Here is a 25,581-nt window from a genome sequence, read left to right as displayed (position 1 = left end):
TGAGTGGGCCAAAAATTCCTCCAGGGCGCTGTAAAAGCCTCATTGCACGTTATCGCAAAGCAGCTTGGTTGCAGTTGTTGCTGCTAAGGGTGGCCCAACCAGTTATTAGGTTTAGGGGGCAATCACTTTTTCACACAGGGCCATGATGGTTTGGATTTTTTTTCACCTTTAATAATGAACACCTTCATTTACAAATTGCATTTTGTGTTTACTTGTGTTGTCACTTGACTGTGTTTAAATTGGTTTGATGTTCGAAACACTTAAGTGTGACAAACATGCAAAGGAACAGGAAATGAGGAAGGGGGGCAAACACTTTTTCACACCACTGTATGTACAGTATAAATATATATATTGTCGTGCTTTGCAGTTGGAGTTAAAGTCAGGGGATAACCAAAGTCAGAATGAGTTATCCTCTGATAATCATGAATGTCAGAATAAAAGTGTATGGCAATCCATCGAGTAGTTGTTGAGCCATTTTAGTCTGGAACAAAGTGGAGGCTGCTAGCATGGCTTGAAATCAAAAAGTTACTCATTTAAAAAAATGTAAAAGAAAAACGAAATACTAGCATTTCCTGTTAAGTTCAGCAGTTTTGTTGACTGTACTGTAGCATGCAGCTGGATCCTCCCCCGTTTCCTGACCTCTGGTTCTGAGAGAAAAAAATAAACATGGGGTGATATAGTACAATCTAATACAAATACAAAAACTGTGGGAGTTAAAATGTATGCAATTGCAACAACCTGTTGACAATAAATGCCTACTAAATGCATGTCATTTTGAGATTTTAGTGAGATGAATGTGCTGTGAGAAGAGCTGCTTACCTCGGTGGAGTACTGGCACTGTTAAATTTGACAGCAGCATACTCCACTTTGTCGTCGTCTTCTTCTTCGTCTTGCTCCTCGTGTTTACGGAGTCCAGCTGGTCTGATGTTGGAGTATACAGGGTCTGTCCGGTTTTTGGAGAAGTGGATACTGGCGTAGTGAAGTTCATCCCGCTCCTCTGACTGATTGGGTAGACAGTACAAAGACAGATATACTTTCACATTTTACACGGACAATTATAGAAGATATAATAGTTAATATAATAGTAAGTTGTAGTACATCTTCTTGATCAATTAATCCATCCATTGTCCTTAACCTTTCCTTGTCATGGTGGCAGCAGGCGAAGCAAGATAGTCGAGTCTTTCTCCTCCTGCTAGATCTTAAGGCCTTTTCTGAGCCAGATGTGGTATGTAAGCCGACCAGCATCTGCTGCTGCAGGGTCTCAAACAGTTGACATATATAAACATTTCTGTATACAGAAAACATTTTCAGGGAAACATCAAGGAGGCATCTTGACCACTGGGGGCAATCCACCATTTGCCAGAAGACTACCATGGCCACAGACTTGGAGGGGTTGACCCTTGCCAAGGATGTTTCACACTCCATGATAGAGCCAGCAGAACTACATGATCTGTACCAGTGCTGACTATGTGCTTGACTTCAGGGCTGGACTGGGACAAAAAAATCAGCCCTGGCATTTTTGGCCCAGGCGGCCCACACCCACCGTGATTGGTCAGTCACATTCCCTGCAGACAGTCCTCTTAAAATATGTGTGCATTCTATGATATGAGTTGCCTAGTGTTCTGCGTTCATGTGATAGTTTTGGATCCTTCAAGAGGGGTCTCAAGACTTATCTGTTAATCTGTTAATTAATTCTTAGAGTTATGATTTGTATATTTATGGTATTTGATTATTTTTTTATTATTGATATTTGATATTGTATTGCCATTATTCTTATTATTACTAATTTGCTTAATATTGGCTTAGCAACTTTTAAAAACTGTTTACTGTTAATTTTAACTATTGTAAGTGTCTGCTAAATACAATAACCATAACCCTTCCCAAAAGCTACAATAAAGCTGAGAGTAGTATATGCCCTGGAAAAGAGCACCAATACAAGAGAAGCTAATTAAGCAATTCAAGGAACACTGATGCTTGTATCAACACTGATTTTATAGATCACACTGACTTTTCAGCTACCCAACAGGCCAACTGCTAGAATGTTCAATGTAAGCTTAAACAGTTAGGTTACCTGACAGCTGCTAACTTTAACTGCTTGTAGTCATTATGACGTGAGGCGCACATAACACACACGCACACGCACACACACACACGCATACACACACACGCACACACACACACACACACACACACACACACACACACACACACAGCCTCCCTCCCTTCCTGAAAGTCCTTGTTAATTTGCCTACTCCTTACGACATCGTCATACTCTCTCTTCCATCTTTTCCTCACTCGCTCCCATGGCCCTGTCATGGTCACTCTCCTCCTCGGCTTCTTCCCTGTCATGATGTTGTTTCTGCTTCTCTGCATAGCGAGCCACCTCTCCTCCTTCCTCTACTTCAGGTAATGCTGATGTTGAAGCAGCTACTACAGCCCCAAACATGTCAGAAATGTTGGCACATTTTGAGGCATCCGCCTTTAGATTCTTAATCTTTTTCTCCCGTAATTTCTCTGCACCTCCCTTGTGCTTTGGTTGTCGTTTGTCCATTTTAAAGTGGATGCTAAACTTCCAGCATAAGCATAACTGTTAGAGCTTGTGTCTCAGGGCCGGGAGTGGGGTAGGGGGTTCCTGGATTTGATTGGGTCAGGCCAGTGCCAATAAAGAAAATTAACCAATGGGTCGCTGTCAGTTCTTTATGGGCCGGCGCGGCCAAAATTAAAAAAAAGTCCTATAAATTATATCGGCGATTCAGCCCAAAAGTGTGTCGGCCCATCGGGAAAATGCCCGGTATGCCAGATGGCCAGTCCAGCCCTGCTTGACTTGCAGTAGAGAATGCAAGAACGTATTGACGCAACGCCTCCCACCTGACACATCTTAGGGCATGGTCATTTGTTGTTTTTGATTGGTTGCCAAGATTCAAGAAGGATTCATTTCTGTGAAGAAACATGGCTTAAAAGCCATATGGAGTCAAGTTGAACTTTATGATACTCAATGACCAGAGCTTCACAAGAACTTACACTGAATTGTTCTCTGTTGTCTGATCCATCTCCAGGCTTGTGTAATTGCTTTGAGGTTCTCTTTTTTCTGGTGAGGAGAATTAATTAAAATTAAAGGAATTTATAATTTAGTTGCCAAAATGACTGCGAACTAAATATATTTTCAGGTATTTCATTTACTGCTTTAGTAAAAACAGATCTACTCACCTTATCAGTAGGAAGACAGAGAGCCACACGACAACCAGGAAAACAGCAGGGATTGTTCCAATGATGATAGACTTCCACGTTTCTGGGAAAAAAGGTGGCAGGAGAGGTGACAACAAATGGGAGTTTCCTTTAAATGTGGCAGTGCAAAGCTCAGTAACTCTGATCTGCATTACACCTGACCAAGGCCTTTTCCACAAAGCTCTTCTTAACTTCACCCATATGAACAAAATGTGTGCTAGTTGATGTGCATGCTGTCATAGCCTGCATTTTTCGCTGACAAAGCCCCTAATTTAATAAACATGCAGGTCTTTTAAAGTAAAATGTAGTTATGGCCTTTGTTTTTATGGGTCAAGGTGGCGTTATTAGGGAACTCACACAACTTCTAGGCAAGACCTGCCCTTCAATAGCATTCACACACTACTATTGGCCAGGCGTCCATGCTAATGCAAGGTATTTAATTTGTTCAGGTCCTATCCCCTGACCAATCGGCTACCCTAATCTCAACCACTCGAGGTCAATGGCTAACCCCAACCAATCGAGCTACGTGGGATCAATAACGCGTCATGGTGACATTAGACTGATCAAGTTAACTGCAGGTTGTGTGACAGGACAACTGTGTAAGTGTTCAAATACAGCAAGTACGGTGGGTCAAAGTAAAACCAGGAAGTCAGTCTGTAATTATTGTAGTGTCCGCTTCTGTTTTCTCTGGGGGTTTGGTTAAACCCTGCCTCTTGTTTCTTGCCCCACCTGACCTCTTTTTAATCATGCCATTTTCTTAGATTCAAGCAATCTATTTTTAACAATTTCAGTCTTTTCAGATTTAGTCATTAGCTGCCAATACACACCATAGTCACAGTCATTCAATTCACAAATCATTTAATTGCTAACCTACATCTACATGTGTAGGTAAATAACTGGAACAAACTGCTATTTTTTGCCTCAACAATGTCCTGCCCTTACTGAAAACATTCAAGCTCATAAGTTTACAGTTGAAGCTGAATGCTAAAACTTACCTGCTACAACAATCAGATGAAAGGTGGAGTTCTGACGTCCTCTTCTGTTCTGGGCTTCACAGTAATAATTCCCACTGTGTTCAGCTCTGAAGTCAGTGATGGTGAAGATCTGTCCTGATGCTTTTGGTGAGTCTTCATTCTCCTTGTACCAGGTGTAGTTAGCTGCTGGGTTAGCATCACTGCTACAGGTCAGATTCACTGAACTGCCCTCCACTATGTCAGCAGAGGGACTCACTGACACAGAGAGACGCTTTGGACCATCTGGTAAGCAAGTAAATAATATGTATGGAGACATATTCCATTAATATTATCATGCATGATTGGGTCGGACTCTTGCATCATTAAAAAAAGTGACTTACACTGGACATCTATAGATAGAGATGAGGAGGTAATCAGTCCATGTTGATTCTCAGACTTGCAGTAGTAGTTCCCACCGTCCTGAGAGCTGATCGACGTGACATGATAACGTCCTTCTGGTCCTTGAAGCAGTGTTTGGTTCTCCTTGTACCAGGTGTAGTTAGCTGCTGGGTTAGCATCACTGCTACAGGTCAGAGTCACTGAACTGCCCTCCACTATCTCAGCAGAGGGACTCACTGACACAGAGGGACGCTTTGGACCATCTGTATATGAACATAGATTATAAATTGATCAATAGCATCTTTATTTAGACACCCTTTCCTCTTAAAAACCCACTCCTTCAAACCCCACAGCACAGCTTGTAACGCAGGCTTCTTATTAAAAATGTCTTCCTAAACTATATTTCATGTGTAATCAGTAGTGTGTCCCTTTAATAAAGAGCAAAGGATGTGACAGATGTATTTAACTCACATTTGACATTAATAGAGATGTTTGCTGATGTCCTCCTCCCCAGCTCGTTCTCAGCTGTACAGTAATACTGTCCAGAGTCAGAGGACCGGATGGAGCTGAAGACGAGCTGTGGTTCTTCACTGAGGCGTTCAAGAACTGGATTGGGAACTAGATTTTTCTTGTACCAGGTATAGTTAGCTGCTGGGTTAGCATCACTGTTACAGGTCACATTTACTGAACTTCCCTCCATTAAATCACCAGAAGGACTCACTGACACAGAGGGAAGCTTTGGAGCATCTGAAAAAATAAGAATGTTATAAAATATCCAATTTATTTTGTAGTAATTCATATTCTCAAAATAATCATTCATCCAGGAAGACATTAAGGAAAGTAAAATGGAATATTTTATAAATAATATCAATGTTTGATTATTGCAGCTGTCCAGAGCGCTGATACTGGAGCTTAAAGTGAACTGGTCATGATTTATAACACTCTGCATTACGCGTGTTGTTTTCTGCACTTTACTCCAATAAAACTCTTTATAGCAGTAAGGTAAAATAATATTAAATTTTTCCTTTCATAGTTTTCTTTGTTTTTATTTTATACATTAATATTTGTGTGGTGTGAGTGCTTTAATGTTAGTGCTTTAAAATAAAAACAAAAAGCTTTGGAAAGGGAATTAAGCTTAATGATTGACATCACAATTTGGTCAGAATAAATGTTTATGAAGAGGTACTAAAATGTGGGAGAGGTAAAAGATGAATTTGACTTGTTCTCTAATATTTAGGGAAGATCTTCGGCCAAATGATTACAGTGAAACAAAGAGAAGTAAACTCACACACTGAAGGAGAGGGGAACATCTTGTATCCTGATACAGCACAAGAATAGCTGTCTGGAGGATTAAGTAGGTCTAGATGAAAAATAATGCTTTTTTATCTTCTAATTTCTGTCCGTTCTTGTACCAGATGTAGGAATAATGATCAGGCAGCTGACACTTGTTATGACATGTCAGTTCTATCCAGGTAGGCTGTTGGTAGGATGTGACTGTTGATCTCCTCACATGTACCTGGAGCTGTGGATCTGTGATTAACCAACAGAAATGTTATTTTAGAATCAAGTGTCAACATATGCATAAACAAGGTTTCTTTTATATTAAACATTTAAAGCAAATTGACTTTCCAGTGAAAATAATGTTACCTGCTACCGACAAAGTGACTCCAGGTGAACCGGCATATCTTCCACCTTCTTTGGTTTGTTATGAACCTGAACTTGTACTCAGCTGAGTCGCTCTCTCTCAGGTCTGAGATTGTCAGAGTAGCAGCTGTTGCTTGTGACAGCTGATACTGCACACGACCTGAATACTCCGAGTCTGTTGTCAGATCCACATAGATCATTATTACTGCTACTTTTAGTGAAACCAGAATGTTCTCTCAACTGTAGCACTGATTCTGGATGGGATATCTGTAGCTGCAGCGTATTTCCACTGTTTGATCTCTTTTACGGCACACATCTTAGTAGAGGTGTAAGTCACTCCCCAGCCTCTTTCACCTCGCATCGCTGTAATACAGAGCACATCAGAAACCACAATAACATTCATAACATCTGAGGACAGAGTTGAATACTTTATGGAAGTACTTCAGTATGTAAACCTGCAGGAGAACTGGATCTCCTCCTCAGAGTGAGACTTTTCAAAATGTGTTAAACTTAAAAGTTATTTATGAAGCAGACTACACACACAAGCATGCAACCTGTCTGGTTAGCCAAAAAATACAAGCCAGGTGTTGTCACCCAAGTGTACAGTAGTTTTGGTACAGTACACTAGCTAAAAGGCTCCACCAGGTGGCGGTCTACTGGTGAAAGACTGTAAGTAAACTCACACACTGAAGGAGAGGGGAAGTCCTCATGTCCTCTTACAGCACAGGAAAAGCTGTCTGCAGGATAAACGTAGGCTGAATAAGAATCAGATGTTTGTCCCTGAATGTTCCGTCCATTCTTGTACCAGACGTAGGAAGGATGACCAGGTAGAGGACAACTGCTCTGACACTTCAGCTCTGGCCTGTAAGAGGACTTGTAGAATCCACTAACCTGCACCTGGAGCCCTGAATATGTGAATAATTAACAGAAGTCTTCATTTTAGACTAAACTGTCAACAGACACACATATATACACACATATGCAAATAACTTTCATAAGATGTTGGAACACTTGGAAGTAATTTATTAAATATTTAGATGAAAAAGTTACCTGTGACAGACAGAGTGACTCCAGGTGAAGCAGTATATTTCCCTGTTGAATGGTTTGTTATGAACCTGAAATAGTACACAGCTGAGTCTCTCTCTCTCAGGTCTGAGATTGTCAGAGTGCAGTCCTTGTTTGTACATTGATACTGCACACGACCTGAATACTCCGGGTCCGTTGTCAGATCCACATAAACATTATTACTCTCTTTTGTAAACCAGAATTTTTCCTTAACTCCATCAACAATGGTGGATGGGTATGTGTAGCTGCAGTGTATTTCCACAGTTGATCCTTTAACAGCACAGATCTTAGTAGAGGTGTAAGTCACTCCCCAGCCATTCTGACTCTGTATCACTGTAAGAAGAAGAAAACTAAATCAGATTCATAACATCAGATAACAGATTCTTTTTTTATGCATCTTTTTTTTACCCAGAACTGAACTGAACTAAACTACTTTCCAAAACTCCTTCCAGTGGTGTCAAACCATTTGCCATGGAGAACCAACAGTCTGCAGGTTTACATTTCATTTGAAAGACTCAGGTATCCTGGACAATCTTTAAAAACCTCAGAACCAGATTTGTCAGGATCACTGTCACTAAAACTAACTCATCTCTCACAACAACTGAAAAAGGTTATTCTGTTTTTATTGATATCACAGGAATGTCTATCATTGATAGGCCATTCAGGTCTGGTCAATTTATCTGCGACATAAAGAGAAAATCAAATACCTCTGTATGAGCAGTAGAGCAGCAAACTGCTTTTTTTACTCCCATTTTCAAAGGGCTACACAGACATGAAGTCAAAATAAAAAGGGCCTCCTTCTTTTCTCTCATGGATTTCATCCGATTTTTATCATTACAACCTAATTCCTTACAACGGTCTCAGGTGACATGTCAATATCATGGATATAAACATATTCTTAGTAACCATGCACTCCTTACCCAAACCACAGAAGTAATACTGCACAGTGTACATATTTATAAGCAACCTCATATCATTTTATCGTCATCGCAATATCAACTGGCGCAATATACATATCGTGAAAGGCTGCAACATATTTGTTAGTTGAAAGACAATATCAGTAGAAAATTACACTTTAAAAAGAAACTGTTACTTTTTTTAGTGCTGCCTTTTATATTCAGTGCAGTAGTCAATTTATTGAATAATAGAATGTTGGTAAGTATTTCCTTTCATTAGTTTTTCCTAATTAATATTTCCTTTTATGGAGTTTCCTTTTATTGTTGTAAATTCAACAAGCAATTTGTTAGCCTGGAAATCCGAAAGATTAAGGGTCTGGCAATGAGTAATGAAAATGGCCCAACTCGAGGGGCGGCATCAAGCATGCATTTGAAAATCTCACTGCACGCAATTATAACAAAATAACACTACGACCAATCACAACACCAGTGGGTTTTAATACGCTTAGCTACCAGCAGCGCTAACTGGTAGATTAAACTTTTGCCGTATCTGGTCGGCAAAACAGCAAAAACGTCCTTCTTGCAAAGGAACGATTTGAGCGTCGTCTTCTGTTCTTCTTTTAGCTAAAAAGCCAAGTCTAACTCGTTCATTGTAGCGGCCAAAGCCGTTTCAAACAACTGGTGTTCATCTGTAGCCATCTTGCAATGTTTATTAATGACTTTGATGTTGCAGCGCTGTCGTCTTCTGTTTAGCTCGCCTCTGGCCCGCCTATATCAGATACACCGATGTGATTGGTGCAGCTCGGCTACAAGGGCATAGTTAATGAGCATCATTACTCAATGCCAGAGTGACTCGCTGAGCAAATTCAAATTGTGCTCTCGCGACAACTCTGGATTTCCAGGGTAGCAATTTGTTGTATTTTAGCAGAATACTGAAAGCAGCAGAACTGACTACACTTTAATTTTTTTGTTTCTTTATCGCAAGTAACATTGTTGTCACGATATTTAACAACGTAATAGCATATTTTCCTCATATCGTGCAGCCCTAATTTGCACCTTATTTTTACCTTATTGTTATTAGGGCTGCACAATGTATAGTTTTTTTCATCGTCATCACAATATTATATATATTATTAGAATATTTCATATTAATGTTTAATATGCTTGTTTTTTTAATGTATGCACCTTTTACCAAGGCAAATTCCACATAAGTGTTGTTATTGTGGCAATAAAAACTTTTCTGACTCTGATTCTGATATTAATTGGCGTAATCTACACATCGCTAAAGGGCCGGGACACACTGCAAAAGACACTCAGAGATTTTTTGTGTTAGCTGAAAGAAAATAACAGTAGAAAACTGCACTTCAAAGTGTAACTGTCATTCTATTTTTAGTGGTGCCTTTTATATTCAAATAAATGATCAATTTGTTCAATAAAAGAATGTTGGGAATTATTATTATTTTCTTTCATTTGTTTTGTATGTATTTGAGCAGAATACTGAAAGCAGCAGAAAGACAGAACTGAGATCTCTTTACAGTTTATCTATTGCAAGTGATATCTATGGAGGAAATATTTATTCATAATTCAAACTAAAAGTCCAAAGAGAAAACGAAGCAAGGTCAAATTAAAAATATTATTATTTTACTACTCTACTAGGGAAAATCATGTCATGATTACATTTAAAAAAGAAAAAAGAAACTGAAAAAGCAAAGTTGAAATGTAAAATGATAATTTGAAAATGTAAAGTTCAATGTAAAAAGTCAAATTTAAAATGCAAAGCTTAAATATAAATGCTTAAACTGAAATTTTTGAAATATTTTATTAAATGACAGAAACATCAAATATGAAACTCAAAATGTGAAATGGAAAAGCTTAAATAGAAATACTTAAATTAAAATCTCAAATAGAAAAAGATTCGCCTAAAACGTTCTCAGAAGTGAATTTATCAATCAATCAATCTTATCTTACTAAAACCTCGACAGACAAATGTTCCATCTCAATTAGAAATTGATTTGCTGTATTTTAAAAGGAAATTGTCCTAATATAAAATGCCACAGGCTGGACTTTCTCTGCTCTATTTTGAGTCAGTCTCTGCCAGGAAGACATAAGTATAATAGTAAAAGTATAGAAAAAATAAAAACTCATGCTAAAACAAAACTATTACAGAAAGTCAAATGTCAAAACAAAGATTTTGTATGTATGTAAAAGGTCTTACGTTATAAATCAAAATTGTGATTTAGTACTAGCATTGTATTGACTTCCAGTCATAATTGTGACTTACCATGGACATTTTTTACTTCATAATGTAAATACATAGGCTGACTCTTAATGGATTCCCCCCTTTTCTTATCATACATGGGATTCCATACCTTAAGGATTATATATTTTTCACACAGGGCTACCTTATGTGAGCAGCTGGAAAACTGTTTCAGTTAATAAAAATAAAAAAATAGCCTAATACAAAAGTTAACCTACGCTCACTCCATTGTTGAGACCATAGACTGGTTGAGACGAGAGAGCACCACGTGCACTTGTCAGGTGTGGTTAACTAAGGAAACAAGACGGAGAAGCAGAATGGCTTGTGCTGATTTGCATCAGTTTCCAGTCAACATACCACCCCCACCCCGCCTGCCCGCATCTTCCCCAAAATGTAGCTGCATCGTGTTAAAGTAGAGGTGCGTATCTTTTTCTTGTTTTTTTTTTACATATTTTCTCTTCAATAAAAGTAACAATAGGCTACTACAGGGTAAAAATACTCTATTACAATTAAAATCATAGCCTACATTCAAAACTTTTACTTAAAAGTATAAATAGTACCATCAAAATAAAGTAGGCTACCAAAGAAAAAGTGTGAATTATGCAAAATGTCTCATTTTAGAAAAATGTATAATATTAAAATATAATGGAGTAGACGTATAAAGTAGCATAAAATAGAAATGCTCAAGTAAAATACAAGTACCACAAAAATGTACAGTAATGAGTAAATGTATCTAGTTACATTTCACCACTATCCTTACTGTACACAACACTTAGATTTGCAGTTTGAAAATTTGAAAATTCATAAACTACTGAGCTGTAATGTACTTTGGCTAGCAAGCCAGAAGAAGTACTGAGTGCACTTAAAATGTCCAGAGTTTTAAGTTTAAACATGCATCACTTTACAGGTCAGATCTATGAACATGGTGACCTGAGAATGACTGAATGTTGACTTTGTGTAAAACTCCTACAACATAGATGTAAAAACACAGTACCTGGTACAGTGAGGAGAAGGACGACCAATCCACTCAAAGCTGCTCCTCTCATATCTCTGTGTGTAAGTTCAGAAGCAATAAAACCTGCCTGCAGGTAAATAACGTACATACAGTATGTATCAGTCAGTCACATTAGAAACTTAACGTGAAAGCAAGTTGTCTTGATAAGTCTCTATGTCGTGTAAGAGCAGCAGACCGAAGTCAAGTTGTTTAAAATACACCCAACTTCCTTCCTCTTTACATTATTTTACATAATTTACATGCATGATAAGCCAGAAAAGTTAACTGGAAAAAATAAAGTAACTTGTTTATGCAAACTATGAACTTCTAATACAATCTATTTAAGGAAGCGTCAGAAACTAGTTTTGAGGCAAATAAGAACACCACTAACACAAGAAAGACCATTTCAAGAGAGACCTTTTTTTATTGTGGGCACAGTTTAGGGTCTTAAAGTATTAAAATACTGGTGAAAGGCAGACACAAAGTTGGTACAAAAAGTGGTATAACCGTTATGGTCAGCTCTCTCTCTCTCCGCCCTGCTTTGGATGTCTTTTTCCTGTGTGTCTGTGTTTGTTTGTGTTTTGTCTGTTTTTCCGTTTGGAGTGCTGGAGGCGTGGTCTGGAGGAAAGTAGGTCAAGGGGCGTGGCCACTTCTACCGCGCACTGCCGATCTTCACAGCTGCAGCTAATCATCCAGATTCAACCCAGCAGTATTTAAACCCGGGCTGATCATCCCCTCAGCGCCAGTTCGTTAACTACAACCCATGAGGTAACTTGGCTCTAAGTCCCAGAAGAATTCTACTTTTGCCTTTGTTCTCTGTGCTTAAACTTACCCTGTGTCTCTCTCTAGTTCCCGCTCAGTGCCTGCATGCTCCCAGCCTCAGTCTCCACTTGGGGAAAACCACCAGTGTACTTATCTCTCTGCCTGTGTCCCCAAACCACCTGGACTATCTCGGACCAGCCGGGAGTTTTCCCGCCCTGACACAATCAACTGTGTAACTCTGAGTACACTCCTAACAATAACTCACATTCAAAGAGGAAAGTAGTGCAAACCCTGTATTGTTTAACCTCTCGAGATCTAAAATACTCCCAGTTGAGGGAACTAATGTATGAAACCAGTGAATATAAGATCAGACTTGATTGATCTCAGGGGGTTTATCCACATCTTACAGCAGTACAGAGACAGACTAATAAGGGAAGTAAAATCTCTGCTAGTGTATTTAAATACTAGCATGAGCAGCGACTTGTTGGCACCAGAGCACTATATAAGAATTGTGCAAGAAAATAAAGAGAAAAGTAGGCAGGACTGCAGCTGTGGTGAAGCATTTTTTCATCTGTGGTCTCTCATTCACTCCTTTACTTACTTACAACACTACCACTGTACAACACAGAGCAGCCTCAGCCCTACACTACCTCCCTATAACAGTAGCCTACCGCCACTTCTGGTGGCGCAGCACTGCTGGCGACACGGGCACGACAGAACAGGCGTCTGTGGTAGTCTAAGTTTGTACATTTTTTAAGTTCGTCAAGAGTGCTCAAGTGCTTCGAATGCTGGTGGTCTGCTTGGTGAGAAAGAAGTGAACAAGGAAGAGAATCGCTACGGAGTACTGCTGCTGTTAATTACATCCACCTTTTGCACATGCTTGTAATACGATGAAACCAGACTACCTGACTTCCCGAAGGTAATGAGCAAACGTTGCGGAGCAGGGACTGGCTGTTGTCCTTCAGGAGGAAAGCTGCTCCAGAACTAGGCGTCTTTTAGCAATGTTCGCTCCCTGAGGAATAAGATGGAGGAATTGCGGCTTAACAATAACTTTTTTTCCAAGTTATTTCAGAATTAAACCAGAATGAAGCGGCAAAGAGAAGTCTAAACAAATATACATTAAACATTTTCAGGTATAATAGTAAGTATGAGTCTGTACATTTAAAAAAAATAAAATAATAAAAAAATGAGTCTACATTTCTTGCTTAGTTTCCTCTCTGTTCACTCTGAGGTCAGGTTGATGCTGAGTGTGAAAACTAAAAAGAAATGCAGAACACTGAAGTGAGAGAGTAAAGAAGGAACTAGCAGGGTTGGGCTCAGATATAAAGAGAAGTTGAGACGGTATGTGATGCCTTTACTGACCAGTATTTTTTTTTTTTTTAAACTGTCGTTTCTACAACCAGGGTCGTCTTTAGAACAGATTAAACACTAATATGTTTTCACAGAGTGAGGAGGGAACAGTTCTGAATAAAAGACACAATATTCTCTGTACAGCATGTACAAGTGCTTAGCACACAGTTACTTCATGCAAAGGACAAAATTCAAAGATACTGTCCAATTAACACAACAACAAACAAAACTGATACCGTCTGCAGAGTTTCCACAATTGTAAACAAAACATATTTTTAGCGTTTCTGGAAGTTTGCCTTTCACACAACTCTGATCCACTTATTCACACATAATGACCTTCAGTCCCACATTTTCCCAGAATCCTTCTTTTAAAGAATGAATGTAACTGTAGATGTACAGTACCTGACACTGAGAGAAGGAAGACAACAAATCCACTCGCTGCTGCAGTTAAACTCATAGCTACTCCTCTCATCTCTCTGTGAGAGACAATAAAACATGTCAGCAGATAAAATAATGTACACAGGAGGTATGCAGTATCAATAAACTAATCAAAAAACTGTTTCTACTTACAATGAAGACGGACGTCGTCTTTAAAGATGCCTCTCCTCTGTTGTCAGTAACCAGAAGACAGATATCAGGCTGATAAAGACTACATTTCCTTCCTCTTTTGATCATTATGCCTCTCCTCTGTTGTCAGTAACCAGAAGACAGATATCAGGCTGGTAAAGACTACATTTCCTTCCTCTTTTGAACATTAATATGCACGATGAGACACATGCCAGTACATACACAATAAAAAATAATGTATTTATTTAAGAAAAACAATAAAATTCAGTTGTTTTACAAACTATAACCTTAAAAAAGAAAAGAGAAAGAAATTAATGTTGGCCTTTTGGTACCAAACCTGTTTCGCCACCAACATCCCACCGCCACCAGAAAAGAGCATTCATAAAGAGAAGAGACAAACAGACAGTTCATCTCTATGTGCACTGATTCAGGATGTCACACAGTCTGCAGGCAGGGTTCAACAACATCAACCCAAAAATCCATATTCTATTGAGTGGCTGAAGACATTTTTAACATTCACCAGCCATTTGGCTGAATGATAAAAAAAAGTTCATTTTAAAGCCTGTCTGCAGGTGACAGAACAGGAATGTATTTGACCTGTGAACCATGAGGCAGTTTTACTGAACAGGGGGAAGAGCAGAGTATTAATTACAAGAGGGGATGGAAATATGTATATTATTTTCTTGGTTTGTCTCTTCTCTGTTCTTTCTCCGGTCAGGTTGCTTCTCTTTGCAGAGAAATGCAGAACACTGAGCCGTGAGAAACTCATATGCATGTTAGTGTTAACTAAACATGAACATGTAACACACGTAAACAATCTAACTGGTAGGGTTTGGTGTAGACACACAATAGTGATATAATGATGGTGATAAGAAAAGGGTACTTTTAATGACTTTGGCTTGTTTAGGTGGATCAGTTGGATAAACTGTGTGCAGAGATGTCCCACATTTAAAATGGGATAAAAACACAGGACACTAGAAGGGCACTCTGAGAGTGCAGACCTCTGCCAAAGAACTTTATTTATCCGTTAGGAACTTCATAGGAACATCCATAGCAATGGGGTCAACTCCGCCCCTTCTCTTAGCTTAAAGATCTCTTGTTTCTTACAAAAATTTCAGATTTCTGAATGGGTGTTAAGAGGAAACTCTAAGATGGGGACGTCTAGTGTCATTTAGGAGGATTTAGATTGTTGTCTACTCTGCAAAACAAATCTGTTTAATCAGAGCAGAAAACAAATGGGATGTCAAAGGCTTAACAACAAGCACAAAAAGACTAAACACCCATCGAATGAGCCATTTAAGAGATTGTACTGGACACATACTGACTCATCAGGACAAAGAACATAAGAGGGCAAAACTAAATGTTTACTAACTATTATTTTTTATTTAAGCAAGACAAAAAACAATATAGTACAAGTACAAAAGTCTATATGCAGTACATGGAATACAAAAAAGAAAAAAAAAAGAAATGGTCTGTTATCAGTAAAATAGTAAAATATAACTCTTTACTTATATCTAGTAGCAACAGCTGGAAACTACACATGAAACACATGTTCTCTACAACAGCACAGCAGCAAAATAAGAAGTTGTAACTTTACAGTCATTTAGAATATAATTCTCAGGGGAAATGTGTCCCCTGGTAAAAATCTTCCAGCCCTTCGAGGTCACAGGCGCACCCACATCACTCCTCTACTCTGGTCCCTTCACTGGCTTCCTGTAACCTACAGGATCCAATTCAAAATTCTCACCATAACCTATTATGGTCCCTGCTTATCTTGCCAACATAATTCACCTACACACCCCCTCCCGGTCTATCAGGTCTATCAACCAAAATCTGCCATCCACGCCACGCACTCGGGGATAGAGCCTTTGCCGCTATGGCACCCAGACTCTGGAATGCTCTGCCAACCAGCATTAGGTTTGCTGAGAATGTGGACTGTGTGAAGACTCACTTGTTCAGGCTAACTTTTGGGTAACCTCTGTCTTTTTTTATTGCTAATTCTATCTGTTGTATATTTATTTTATTCTTAAACATTATAAAGCACTTTTTGACCCTGTCTGTGAAAAACACTGTATAAATACATTTTTACTTACTTCCTTACTTACAGTTTAAACTTTGAGGTCTGCACTGCCTCTCTGTGATCCCATCATGCACACTGGTTTAAAAGGAAGTTGGTGTCTTTACATTTAAAAAACTTTCATAAAAAAACACCAATGATTACAAAAAGATTTGAAGCCACTGACAACGGTGATGCAATAGAGTCAGTGGAGTTTGAAGAGTCGTTAAAGATTGAACACTTCTACCCAAGTCTTCTCTTTATGATTGACCTCTGCTGTCATTTGTTTTTGGTGCTAAGTTGCATGTCAGAAAATGTTTAAAGGCCTAATGATTAAGACGCCAATCAGTTAAACGCAACGTCAAAGGTAATATTCCAGCCAGCAACCTTTGTTGCATGTTATAACTTTCTCCTCACATTTTCTGACTTTGTCTCTACCGTCACCATCAAATATATCCATAAAAAAAGAAATTAAAAAAGAAATACGAAAACATTGCCACTGTTGGCTTGACCGTGCTTTCCAACAAAAACAACTTCCAGTGTTTTCAGGTGGGAAGCCAGTTGGGGATCACATCCCTTGTTGCATTAACAACTACTTCAGGTATGTTTTAGCGTCTGCACGGGGACGTTTGGGAGGAAGACCAGTTAGAGACTAATTCAAACCACACATAAAAGGTCACTGAATAGTGTCCTTTCATAGTATATATACAATTTAAAGAAATAAATCATGAAATACTTAACTCATTCTTTAGAGCTGACTCATACAGAGTAAAATAACTGAACACTGGCTTATGTTTAAGTAATACATTTAACTTTCTATAAGATTTATAATTGTCTCTTTGTACATTCTTGGAAAGGGCCATCCTGAAAATAAAATATATAAAAATCAATGGTTACCTGATGAATTTAAATATTTTTTTGGGGAAAAAAAGATAGAAATATCAGCCTATAAATGAAATGCTTGTTGTGTTCATCGGGTGTTGTTGACTGTGCTGTACAAAGCAGCTGGATCCTCTCCAGTGTCCCGACCTCTGGTTCTGAGAAGAAGAAAAAAGGGTGATTCTGAAGATATGAAACAATATAATTCTCATCGTACTATAATAGGAACGTAAAAGCAATGAATGTATGTCAAAGCTGTGTGATGTGTAGTGAGGATAATGTTCCTGTGTGAGGAGCTGCTCACCTCGGGGCAGCACTGCCACTGTTGAACCTGATGGCAGCGTACTCAACGGCTTCCTGTTGCTCCCTGTGTCTGAGGGGCTGAGCAGCTCTGATGTTGGAGTACAGAGGATCTGCCTGGCTGTTGGAGACGTGGATGGTGGCGTACTGAAGGTCAACCTGCTCCTCTGGCTCACTCTGATCAGGTACACATTGCAGGGATACAATTACTTTCAGCTACGCATTTTACATGAATGCGTCTTCAATTAAATTTTTTTCATAGTATCAAATCATAACAGGAGTTATCTCAGGACTCTTTACAGATAGAGTATGTCTAGACCACTCTCTATAATTTACAAAGACCCAACAATTCCCCCCAAGAGCAAGCATTTGGTGTGACAGTGGCGAGGAAAAAATTCCTTTAAACAGACAGAAACCTCGGACAGACCCAGGCTCTTGGTGGGCCGCCATCTGACGCTGCTGGTTGGGACACAGAGACACTGATACAGATATAAAGAAATATGATTCATATTAATTATAGCAGTTGGTTTGATCAACAGTGGCATTTATATAACAATAAAGATAATTTCATTGGAATAGTGCATTCTTGCAGAGGATTGCAACCAGGACAGAAAGGACTTAAAGCAACAGCAGCTGTCTTAATGATGGAATTAATGTCCCTGCTTTACCAACTTGTTGCTGTATGACAGAAAGGAAATACAAATAAATCACAAGGAAAAGGAAAGATAGTAGGAAATGAACTACAAACAAACTTTTGCACTAGAATAATATACGTAACTCACCTGTTCCCTGTTGTCTGGTCCGGATGAATTCCTGGAAGCCCTCTTCTTTCTGGTCAGCATAATTAATAAAGACATAAATTATTGAATGTTTTAGTTCCGACAAACTGGCTTTCAATGATGAATCAAACAATGATTCAATGAAACAGAACTGCTCACCTGATCCACAGGAAGACAGAGAGGGATAGGACAGCCAGGAGAACAACACTGATTGTTCCAGCAGCTATTAACAGAGGTGCTCCTGAGCTATGGTGATCTAAAGAAAACAGACAGTTAATCAGGGTCTTATAACATGTTTAAGCTCATTGGTTCCATAGAGTAAAATATGACAAAACGATGCATGTGCGCATATTACACCATTTAGTTTAAAAAATCGAAATATGATTTTATGAGCTGATGAACTTGTTAGTGTACGAAAAATGTAATGATACATGAAAACATGTGAGCCCTGTTTCACACCCAAGTTGAAATATGGACTGTTCTCTTTCTTGGATCTTGGTATCAGTGATTCTAGGAAGGCAGAGGAGTCTGACTCCCAGATAACTGGAACAAACTGCTATTTTTTGCCTCAACAATGTCCTGCCCTTACTGAAAACATTCAAGCTGATAAGTTTACAGTTGAAGCTGAATGCTAAAACTTACCTGCTACAACAATCAGATGTAAGGTGGAGTTCTGACGTCCTCTTCTGTTCTGGGCTTCACAGTAATAATTCCCACTGTGTTCAGCTCTGATGTCAGTGATGGTGAAGATCTGTCCTGATGCATTTGGTGAGTCTTCATTCTCCTTGTACCAGGTGTAGTTAGCTGCTGGGTTAGCATCACTGCTACAGGTCAGATTCACTGAACTGCCCTCCACTATCTCAGCAGAGGGACTCACTGACACAGAGGGACGCTTTGGACCATCTGGAGGAGATTTAGAGAGACCCATGTCATTCACATCTGATAATGATGTATATTAAATGTCACCATGGCTTTGTCACATGTTATTTGGGAATAAGGGCAGGTATTTTGTGAACAAAAATGTTTTGGGGAAATCTGTCTGTCAACCTACACAAATAGACCACATACATTCACATCACTTCTTTGGAGATTGTTAATAAGAGTTCTGCACCAAATAAGTAGTATGTGAACCAGGTTTCCTGTGGCTACATGGCATATGTCTCTTACTGCTGGGTCACCAGATTTCCTTTTCTCCAGATGTTTGGTACTTACACTGAACATTTACTGACAGAGACAATGATTTGATCTGTCCAAACTGATTCTCAGACATGCAGTAGTAGTTCCCTCTGTCCTCAGAGCTGATGGAGGTGAAATGATAACTTCCTTCTGATCTTTGAAGCGGTTTTTGGTTCTCCTTGTACCAGGTGTAGTTAGCTGCTGGGTTAGCATCACTGCTACACGTCAGATTCACTGAACTGCCCTCCACTATCTCAGCAGAGGGAGTCACTGACACAGAGGGATGCTTTGGAGCATCTGGAAAAGATAAAATAAATGAGGTACCAAAAATTAGGTTGGATTTCTATGGTGCTACATCTTGTGTTGAAATGAGTAATAGTTGTGTGTAAAAGCATCTAAACCTTTAGAGGTGGTTTGTGACTGGCAGCAGGCTGATCTCTTTGTTGGGACCACTTAAGTGATAAATATTAAACTCTAACCGAATAGTAGAAGCAGAAATAAATTATACCACACAATATGTTTGATATATGTTGTAAATACTGGAATGATGGCCCTGATTAACTATTGATGAGCAGATTTGGTTTAAGAGGGTTGGACTGAGAACAGGACAGAAGCCTGAGGTGGTTTTCTGGATCCCTGATGGTTTGAATCCCCTGAACATCTGTGCAGATCTGGGAGACATTTGTATATAAAACTGTCTATCATCATCTACTGCAGCAGCTCAGTGAACTACAGCAGCAGACTGGGAAACAGGCAGAACTGAAGAAAGAACATGATCAACTAAACACTGGAGTGGGTAAAGCTTTAAAGCTTTAACAAGTTCTCATTAGTTGCATGATGATTTTTAAATGAGCTTTGTTTTACTCACATTTCACATTTATATTGATGTTTTATCTTAATTCATTCTCAGCTTTACAGTAATACTGTTTTTAAATGAGCCGTTTCACTCACATTTCACATCAATAAATTTGTATTGAGACGTCTTCATCCCCAGCTTGTTCTCAGCTGTACAGTAATACTGTCCAGAGTCAGAGGACCGGATGGAGCTGAAGACGAGCTGTGGTCCTTCACTGAGAGGTTTGTTTACATTCTCCTTGTACCAGGTGTATTTAGCTGCTGGGTTAGCATCACTGCTACAGGTCAGAGTCACTGAACTGCCCTCCACTATCTCAGCAGAGGGACTCACTGACACAGAGGGAAGCTTTGGACCATCTGGAGGAGAAAACATAGAGACATTTAACATTTAATTCCAAGATGAATTTGTTTTCACAGTGGAAGACATTTAAATCAACACTAGTTCATAGCAACACAAAGTGGCTGGTGAAACTTCACTTCCTTCTATTTTAGAAACTCAGATTGTAGAAAAACTGGTGTCCTGTTACCATGGATACTAGATTGACACAGTTACTGACTCAGTGGAGTAAACAAGGAAATGATTGGGGTTCAGTGTGTTTGGACACTGTCATGTCTACTGATGACCTCTGCTGGTTAATAAGATACATGAGGGCATTACATAATGAAAATGTGTCAGACATGATTTTTCCTCCTGTGACATTTTCTGACATCATCACTTCCACAAAGAAACCTGAATGGACAGATTCATTCTTTTCAGTCATGTTTTGTGAATGGACCAGAATAAAAAAAATGAAAGTTAAAACCTTTACCCATGACGTGTTTTACATCTATGAAGGGTCAAGATTGCTGAATAACACATTTCAACGAAGAAAAGTGTCAAATAAAGACACAAGTACATATTTTAAACAGACGCAGGACATGGTGACAAATGTGTGGCTACATTTCCAGTGTGAGCTCTTATTTTACAGCTTGACTTTACAGTGAGGTCAGGAAATAAGAGATCATTGATTAGTGATTTGGTTTTCATACAAATCTGCAAAATAAATCACCAAATATCACAGAGTTACATGAAGTTAAGGTACAGTTCAAAAGGTTAAAGGCTCCACTAGATGGTGTTATGTCACAGGAAGACTGTAAGTAAACTCACACACTGAAGGAGAGGGGAAGTCCTCATGTCCTCTTACAGCACAGGAAAAGCTGTCTGCAGGATAAAAGGAGGCTGAATAAGAATCAGATGTTTGTCCCTGAATGTTCTGTCCATTCTTGTACCAGACGTAGGAATGATGACCAGGTCGAGGACAACTGCTCTGACACTTCAGCTGTGCCCAGTTAGAGGACTCGTAGACCTGTAACCTGCTCACCTGCACCTGGAGACCTGAATATGTGAATAAGGAACAGAAGTCCTAATTTTAGACTGAACTGTCAAAACACACACACACACACACACACACACACACACACACACACACACACACACACACACACACACACACACACACACACACACACACACAGTTACAAGTGACTTTCATGACATATTGAACACTTGTAAGTGAATTATAAAATATTTGGATAAAAAGTTACCTGTGACAGACAGAGTGACTCCAGGATAACCAACATAGTTCCCACCTTGGTTTGTTATGAACCTGAACTTGTACACAGCTGAGTCTCTCTCTCTCAGGTCTGAGATACTCAGAGTGCAGTCCTCGTTTTTACCGTTATACTGCACACGACCTGAATACTCTGACATTGTTGTCAGATCCACGTGTTCACCATTATTTAATTCAGTAAACCAGAATCTTTTCTCAACTTTGGTAACAAGGCCATTCATTGTGGATGGGTATGTGTAGCTGCAGGGTATGTTGACTGTTGATCCTTTAACAGCACAGATCTGAGTAGAGGTGTAAGTCACTCCCAAGCCATACTGACCCTGTATCACTGTAACACAGAGCACATCAGGAAGCACAATGAATTAATAACTTCAGTTAACAATCAGTTAATGAAACAAAGTGGATCGTACTACCAACGTGTTCTGGAGGAACCAATTATCTGCAGTCATTGTCATAAAAAGTCCTCATCATGCATCAGTCTAACAAGAACTGAATTAAAATATAGAATGATAGAAAATGCCTAAAAAGTTTATCTTATGTGAACACATTCAACATTTAATTTAAAGACATATTAGAAACATGGTGTCCTGTTACTACTGTTACTACTTTGACACTTTGTAACTGACTCAGTGGAGTAAACAAGGAAATGATTGGGGTTCAGTGTGTTTGGACACTGTCATGTCTACTGATGACCTCTGCTGGTTAATAAGATACATGAGGGCATTACATAATGAAAATGTGTCAGACATGATTTTTCCTCCTGTGACATTTTCTGACATCATCACTTCCACAAAGAAACCTGAATGGACAGATTCATTCTTTTCAGTCATGTTTTGTGAATGGACCAGAATAAAAAAATGAAAGTTAAAACCTTTACCCATGACGTGTTTTACATCTATGAAGGGTCAAGATTGCTGAATAACACATTTCAACGAAGAAAAGTGTCAAATAAAGACACAAGTACATATTTTAAACAGACGCAGGACATGGTGACAAATGTTGTGTGGCTACATTTCCAGTGTGAGCTCTTATTTTACAGCTTGACTTTACAGTGAGGTCAGGAAATAAGAGATCATTGATTAGTGATTTGGTTTTCATACAAATCTGCAAAATAAATCACCAAATATCACAGAGTTACATGAAGTTAAGGTACAGTCCAAAAGGTTAAAGGCTCCACTAGATGGTGTTATGTCACAGGAAGACTGTAAGTAAACTCACACACTGAAGGAGAGGGGAAGTCCTCATGTCCTCTTACAGCACAGGAAAAGCTGTCTGCAGGATAAACGTAGGCTGAATAAGAATCAGATGTTTGTCCCTGAATGTTCTGTCCATTCTTGTACCAGACGTAGGAATGATGACCAGGTAGAGGACAACTGCTCTGACACTTCAGCTGTGCCCAGTTAGAGGACTCGTAGAACTGTAACCTGCTCACCTGCACCTGGAGACCTGAATAATAATAATAATAATAATAAATTAATAATAATAATAATAATAATACATCAATTAATAATAATAATAATAAGTCTTCATTTTAAACTGAACTGTCAACACACACCCAAATGCATGTAATTTTCATGTTGTCATCAAGATGTTGAACATTAAGTAATTGATTAAATATTCAGATAAAAAGTTACCTGTAACAGACAGAGTGACTCCAGGTGAAGCAGTATATTTCCCTGTTGAATGGTTTGTTATGAACCTGAACTTGTACACAGCTGAGTCTCTCTCTCTCAGGTCTGAGATACTCAGAGTGCAGTCCTCGTTTTTACTGTTATACTGCACACGATCTGAATACTCTGACATTGTTGTCAGATCCACGTGTTCACCATTATTTAATTCAGTAAACCAGAATCTTTTCTCAACTTTGGTAACAAGGCCATTCATTGTGGATGGGTATGTGTAGCTGCAGCGTATGTTCACTGTTGATCCTTTAACAGCACAGATCTGAGTAGAGGTGTAAGTCACTTCCCAGCCATCCTGACCCTGTATCACTGTAACACAGAGAACACCAATTAACACTTCAATTAACAATCAGTTAATTAGACAAAGTGATCATACTACCAACATGATCTAGGGAAAGGTAACCTGGACAAACTTCATAATTCTCAATTATCAGACCAATTATCTGCAGCTATTAAAAAATTAATAAAAAGTTCCTCATCATGCATCTGTCTAACTTAACTGTATTTTAGAATTTCATCAGGTTTCATCATATTTTATTATAGTTCTGGATGCTTTGGCTTTGGTTCTTTCATTAAAAAATCTTTGCTAAAATAAGCCTGAGAAGTGTTTCTTACATGTCAACAAAAAAATAAGAATACATTTTGACAGACTCTTCTAGGATAGAGCAGAATTATACATAACATATGTGTTTAAGTTCCTCTTTTAGGCACTTTCCAACTCCTGTTAACAATAACTTTTTTTCAAGTTATTTCAGAATTAAACCAGAATGAAGAGGCAAAGAGAAGTCTAAACACAAACTAAAAGTTAAATATGTTAAAAGTTGAAGAGCTGATGTATATTAATATACATAAAACATGTTCAGGGATAATAGTAAGTATATGAGTCATTTACAAGTACATTTCTTGCTTAGTTTCCTCTCTGTTCACTCTGAGGTCAGGTTGATGCTGAGTGTGAAAACTAAAAAGAAATGCAGAACACTGAAGTCAGAGAGTAAAGAAGGAACTAGCAGGGTTGGGCTCAGATGTGTGATCATTAAGAGAAGTTGAGACAGTACGTGATGACTTCACTGACCAGTATTCCTTTAAAAATAACTAAAGTGATCTGTCGTTTCTACAACCAGGGTCGTCTTTAGAACAGATTAAACAGTAATATGTTTTCACAGAGTGAGGAGGGAACAGTTCTGAATAAAAGACACAAACACAGCTACTTCATGCAAAAGACAAAAGTCAAAGATGCTGGCCCACACAAGAGAAGATCCTTCTGGCAAAATTGTAAACAAAACAAATAGTTTTAGTGTTTCTGGAAGTTTGCCTTTCACACAACTCTGATCTACTTGTTCACACATAATGACCTTCAGGCCCACATTTTCCCAGAATCCTTCTTTTAAAGAATGAATGTAACTGTAGATGTACAGTACCTGACACTGAGAGAAGGAAGACAACAAATCCACTCGCTGCTGCAGTTAAACTCATAGCTACTCCTCTCATCTCTCTGTGAGAGACAATAAAACATGTCAGCAGATAAAATAATGTACACAGGAGGTATGCAGTATCAATAAACTAATCAAAAAACTGTTTCTACTTAAATGAAGACGGACGTCGTCTTTAAAGATGCCTCTCCTCTGTTGTCAGTAACCAGAAGACAGATATCAGGCTGATAAAGACTACATTTCCTTCCTCTTTTGATCATTATGCCTCTCCTCTGTTGTCAGTAACCAGAAGACAGATATCAGGCTGATAAAGACTACATTTCCTTCCTCTTTTGATCATTATGCCTCTCCTCTGTTGTCAGTAACCAGAAGACAGATATCAGGCTGATAAAGACTACGTTTCCTTCCTCTTTTGATCATTTATATGCATGATGAGACACATGTCAGTACATAACCACAACACCATAAAGTTTTGTTGTTTTACAAACTATAAACTTCAAAAATGAGAGTAAGAAACTAATATTGACCTATTAGAAAAGCTGTTTCGCCACCAACATCCCACCGACACCAGAAAAGGGCATTCATAAAGAGAAGAGACAAACAGACAGACAGTTCATCTCTATGTGCACTGATTCAGGATGTCACACAGTCTGCAGGTAGAGTGATGGGACAGGAATGTATTTGACCTGTGAACCATGAGGC

General features: G+C 38.8%; 1 protein-coding gene and 1 long non-coding RNA gene across 5 annotated transcripts; both read right to left on the bottom strand.

Annotated features, from left to right (window-relative positions):
• Positions 1-326: 326 nt before the first annotated feature.
• On the bottom strand, positions 327-25,118 carry LOC144533116 (B-cell receptor CD22-like). 4 transcript variants are annotated; one of them, XM_078274279.1, is made up of 14 exons: positions 24,868-25,114; positions 23,402-23,758; positions 22,986-23,213; positions 21,742-22,095; positions 21,305-21,532; positions 20,254-20,514; positions 5,049-5,324; positions 4,580-4,840; positions 4,221-4,481; positions 3,208-3,289; positions 3,022-3,088; positions 1,099-1,251; positions 820-1,001; positions 327-647 (listed from the first exon to the last, which is right to left on the bottom strand). In XM_078274279.1, the coding sequence occupies exons 1-14, from the start codon at positions 24,935-24,937 to the stop codon at positions 563-565; spliced, it is 2,865 nt and encodes a 954-aa protein (XP_078130405.1). In that variant the 5' UTR covers positions 24,938-25,114; the 3' UTR covers positions 327-562. The 4 variants fall into 4 exon arrangements, with proteins under 4 accessions (XP_078130405.1, XP_078130419.1, XP_078130414.1 ...); XM_078274293.1 differs by lacking the exons at positions 4,221-4,481; positions 4,580-4,840; positions 5,049-5,324 and adding exons at positions 18,769-19,029; positions 19,339-19,599 and having other exon boundaries at positions 24,868-25,118; XM_078274288.1 differs by lacking the exon at positions 1,099-1,251 and having other exon boundaries at positions 24,868-25,113.
• Positions 7,531-11,616, bottom strand: LOC144533135 (uncharacterized). Its single transcript, XR_013503401.1, has 3 exons — positions 11,434-11,616; positions 10,658-10,730; positions 7,531-7,619 (listed from the first exon to the last, which is right to left on the bottom strand). It is a non-coding gene; the product is annotated as an uncharacterized LOC144533135 (long non-coding RNA).
• Positions 25,119-25,581: the final 463 nt, after the last annotated feature.

This window comes from Sander vitreus, chromosome 2, assembly GCF_031162955.1.
Source record: "Sander vitreus isolate 19-12246 chromosome 2, sanVit1, whole genome shotgun sequence".
In the NCBI taxonomy this organism is placed as follows: Eukaryota; Metazoa; Chordata; class Actinopteri; order Perciformes; family Percidae; genus Sander; species Sander vitreus.
The sequence above is the reverse complement of the archived record's forward strand: the minus strand, read 5'-3'. Positions and strand labels throughout refer to the sequence as shown.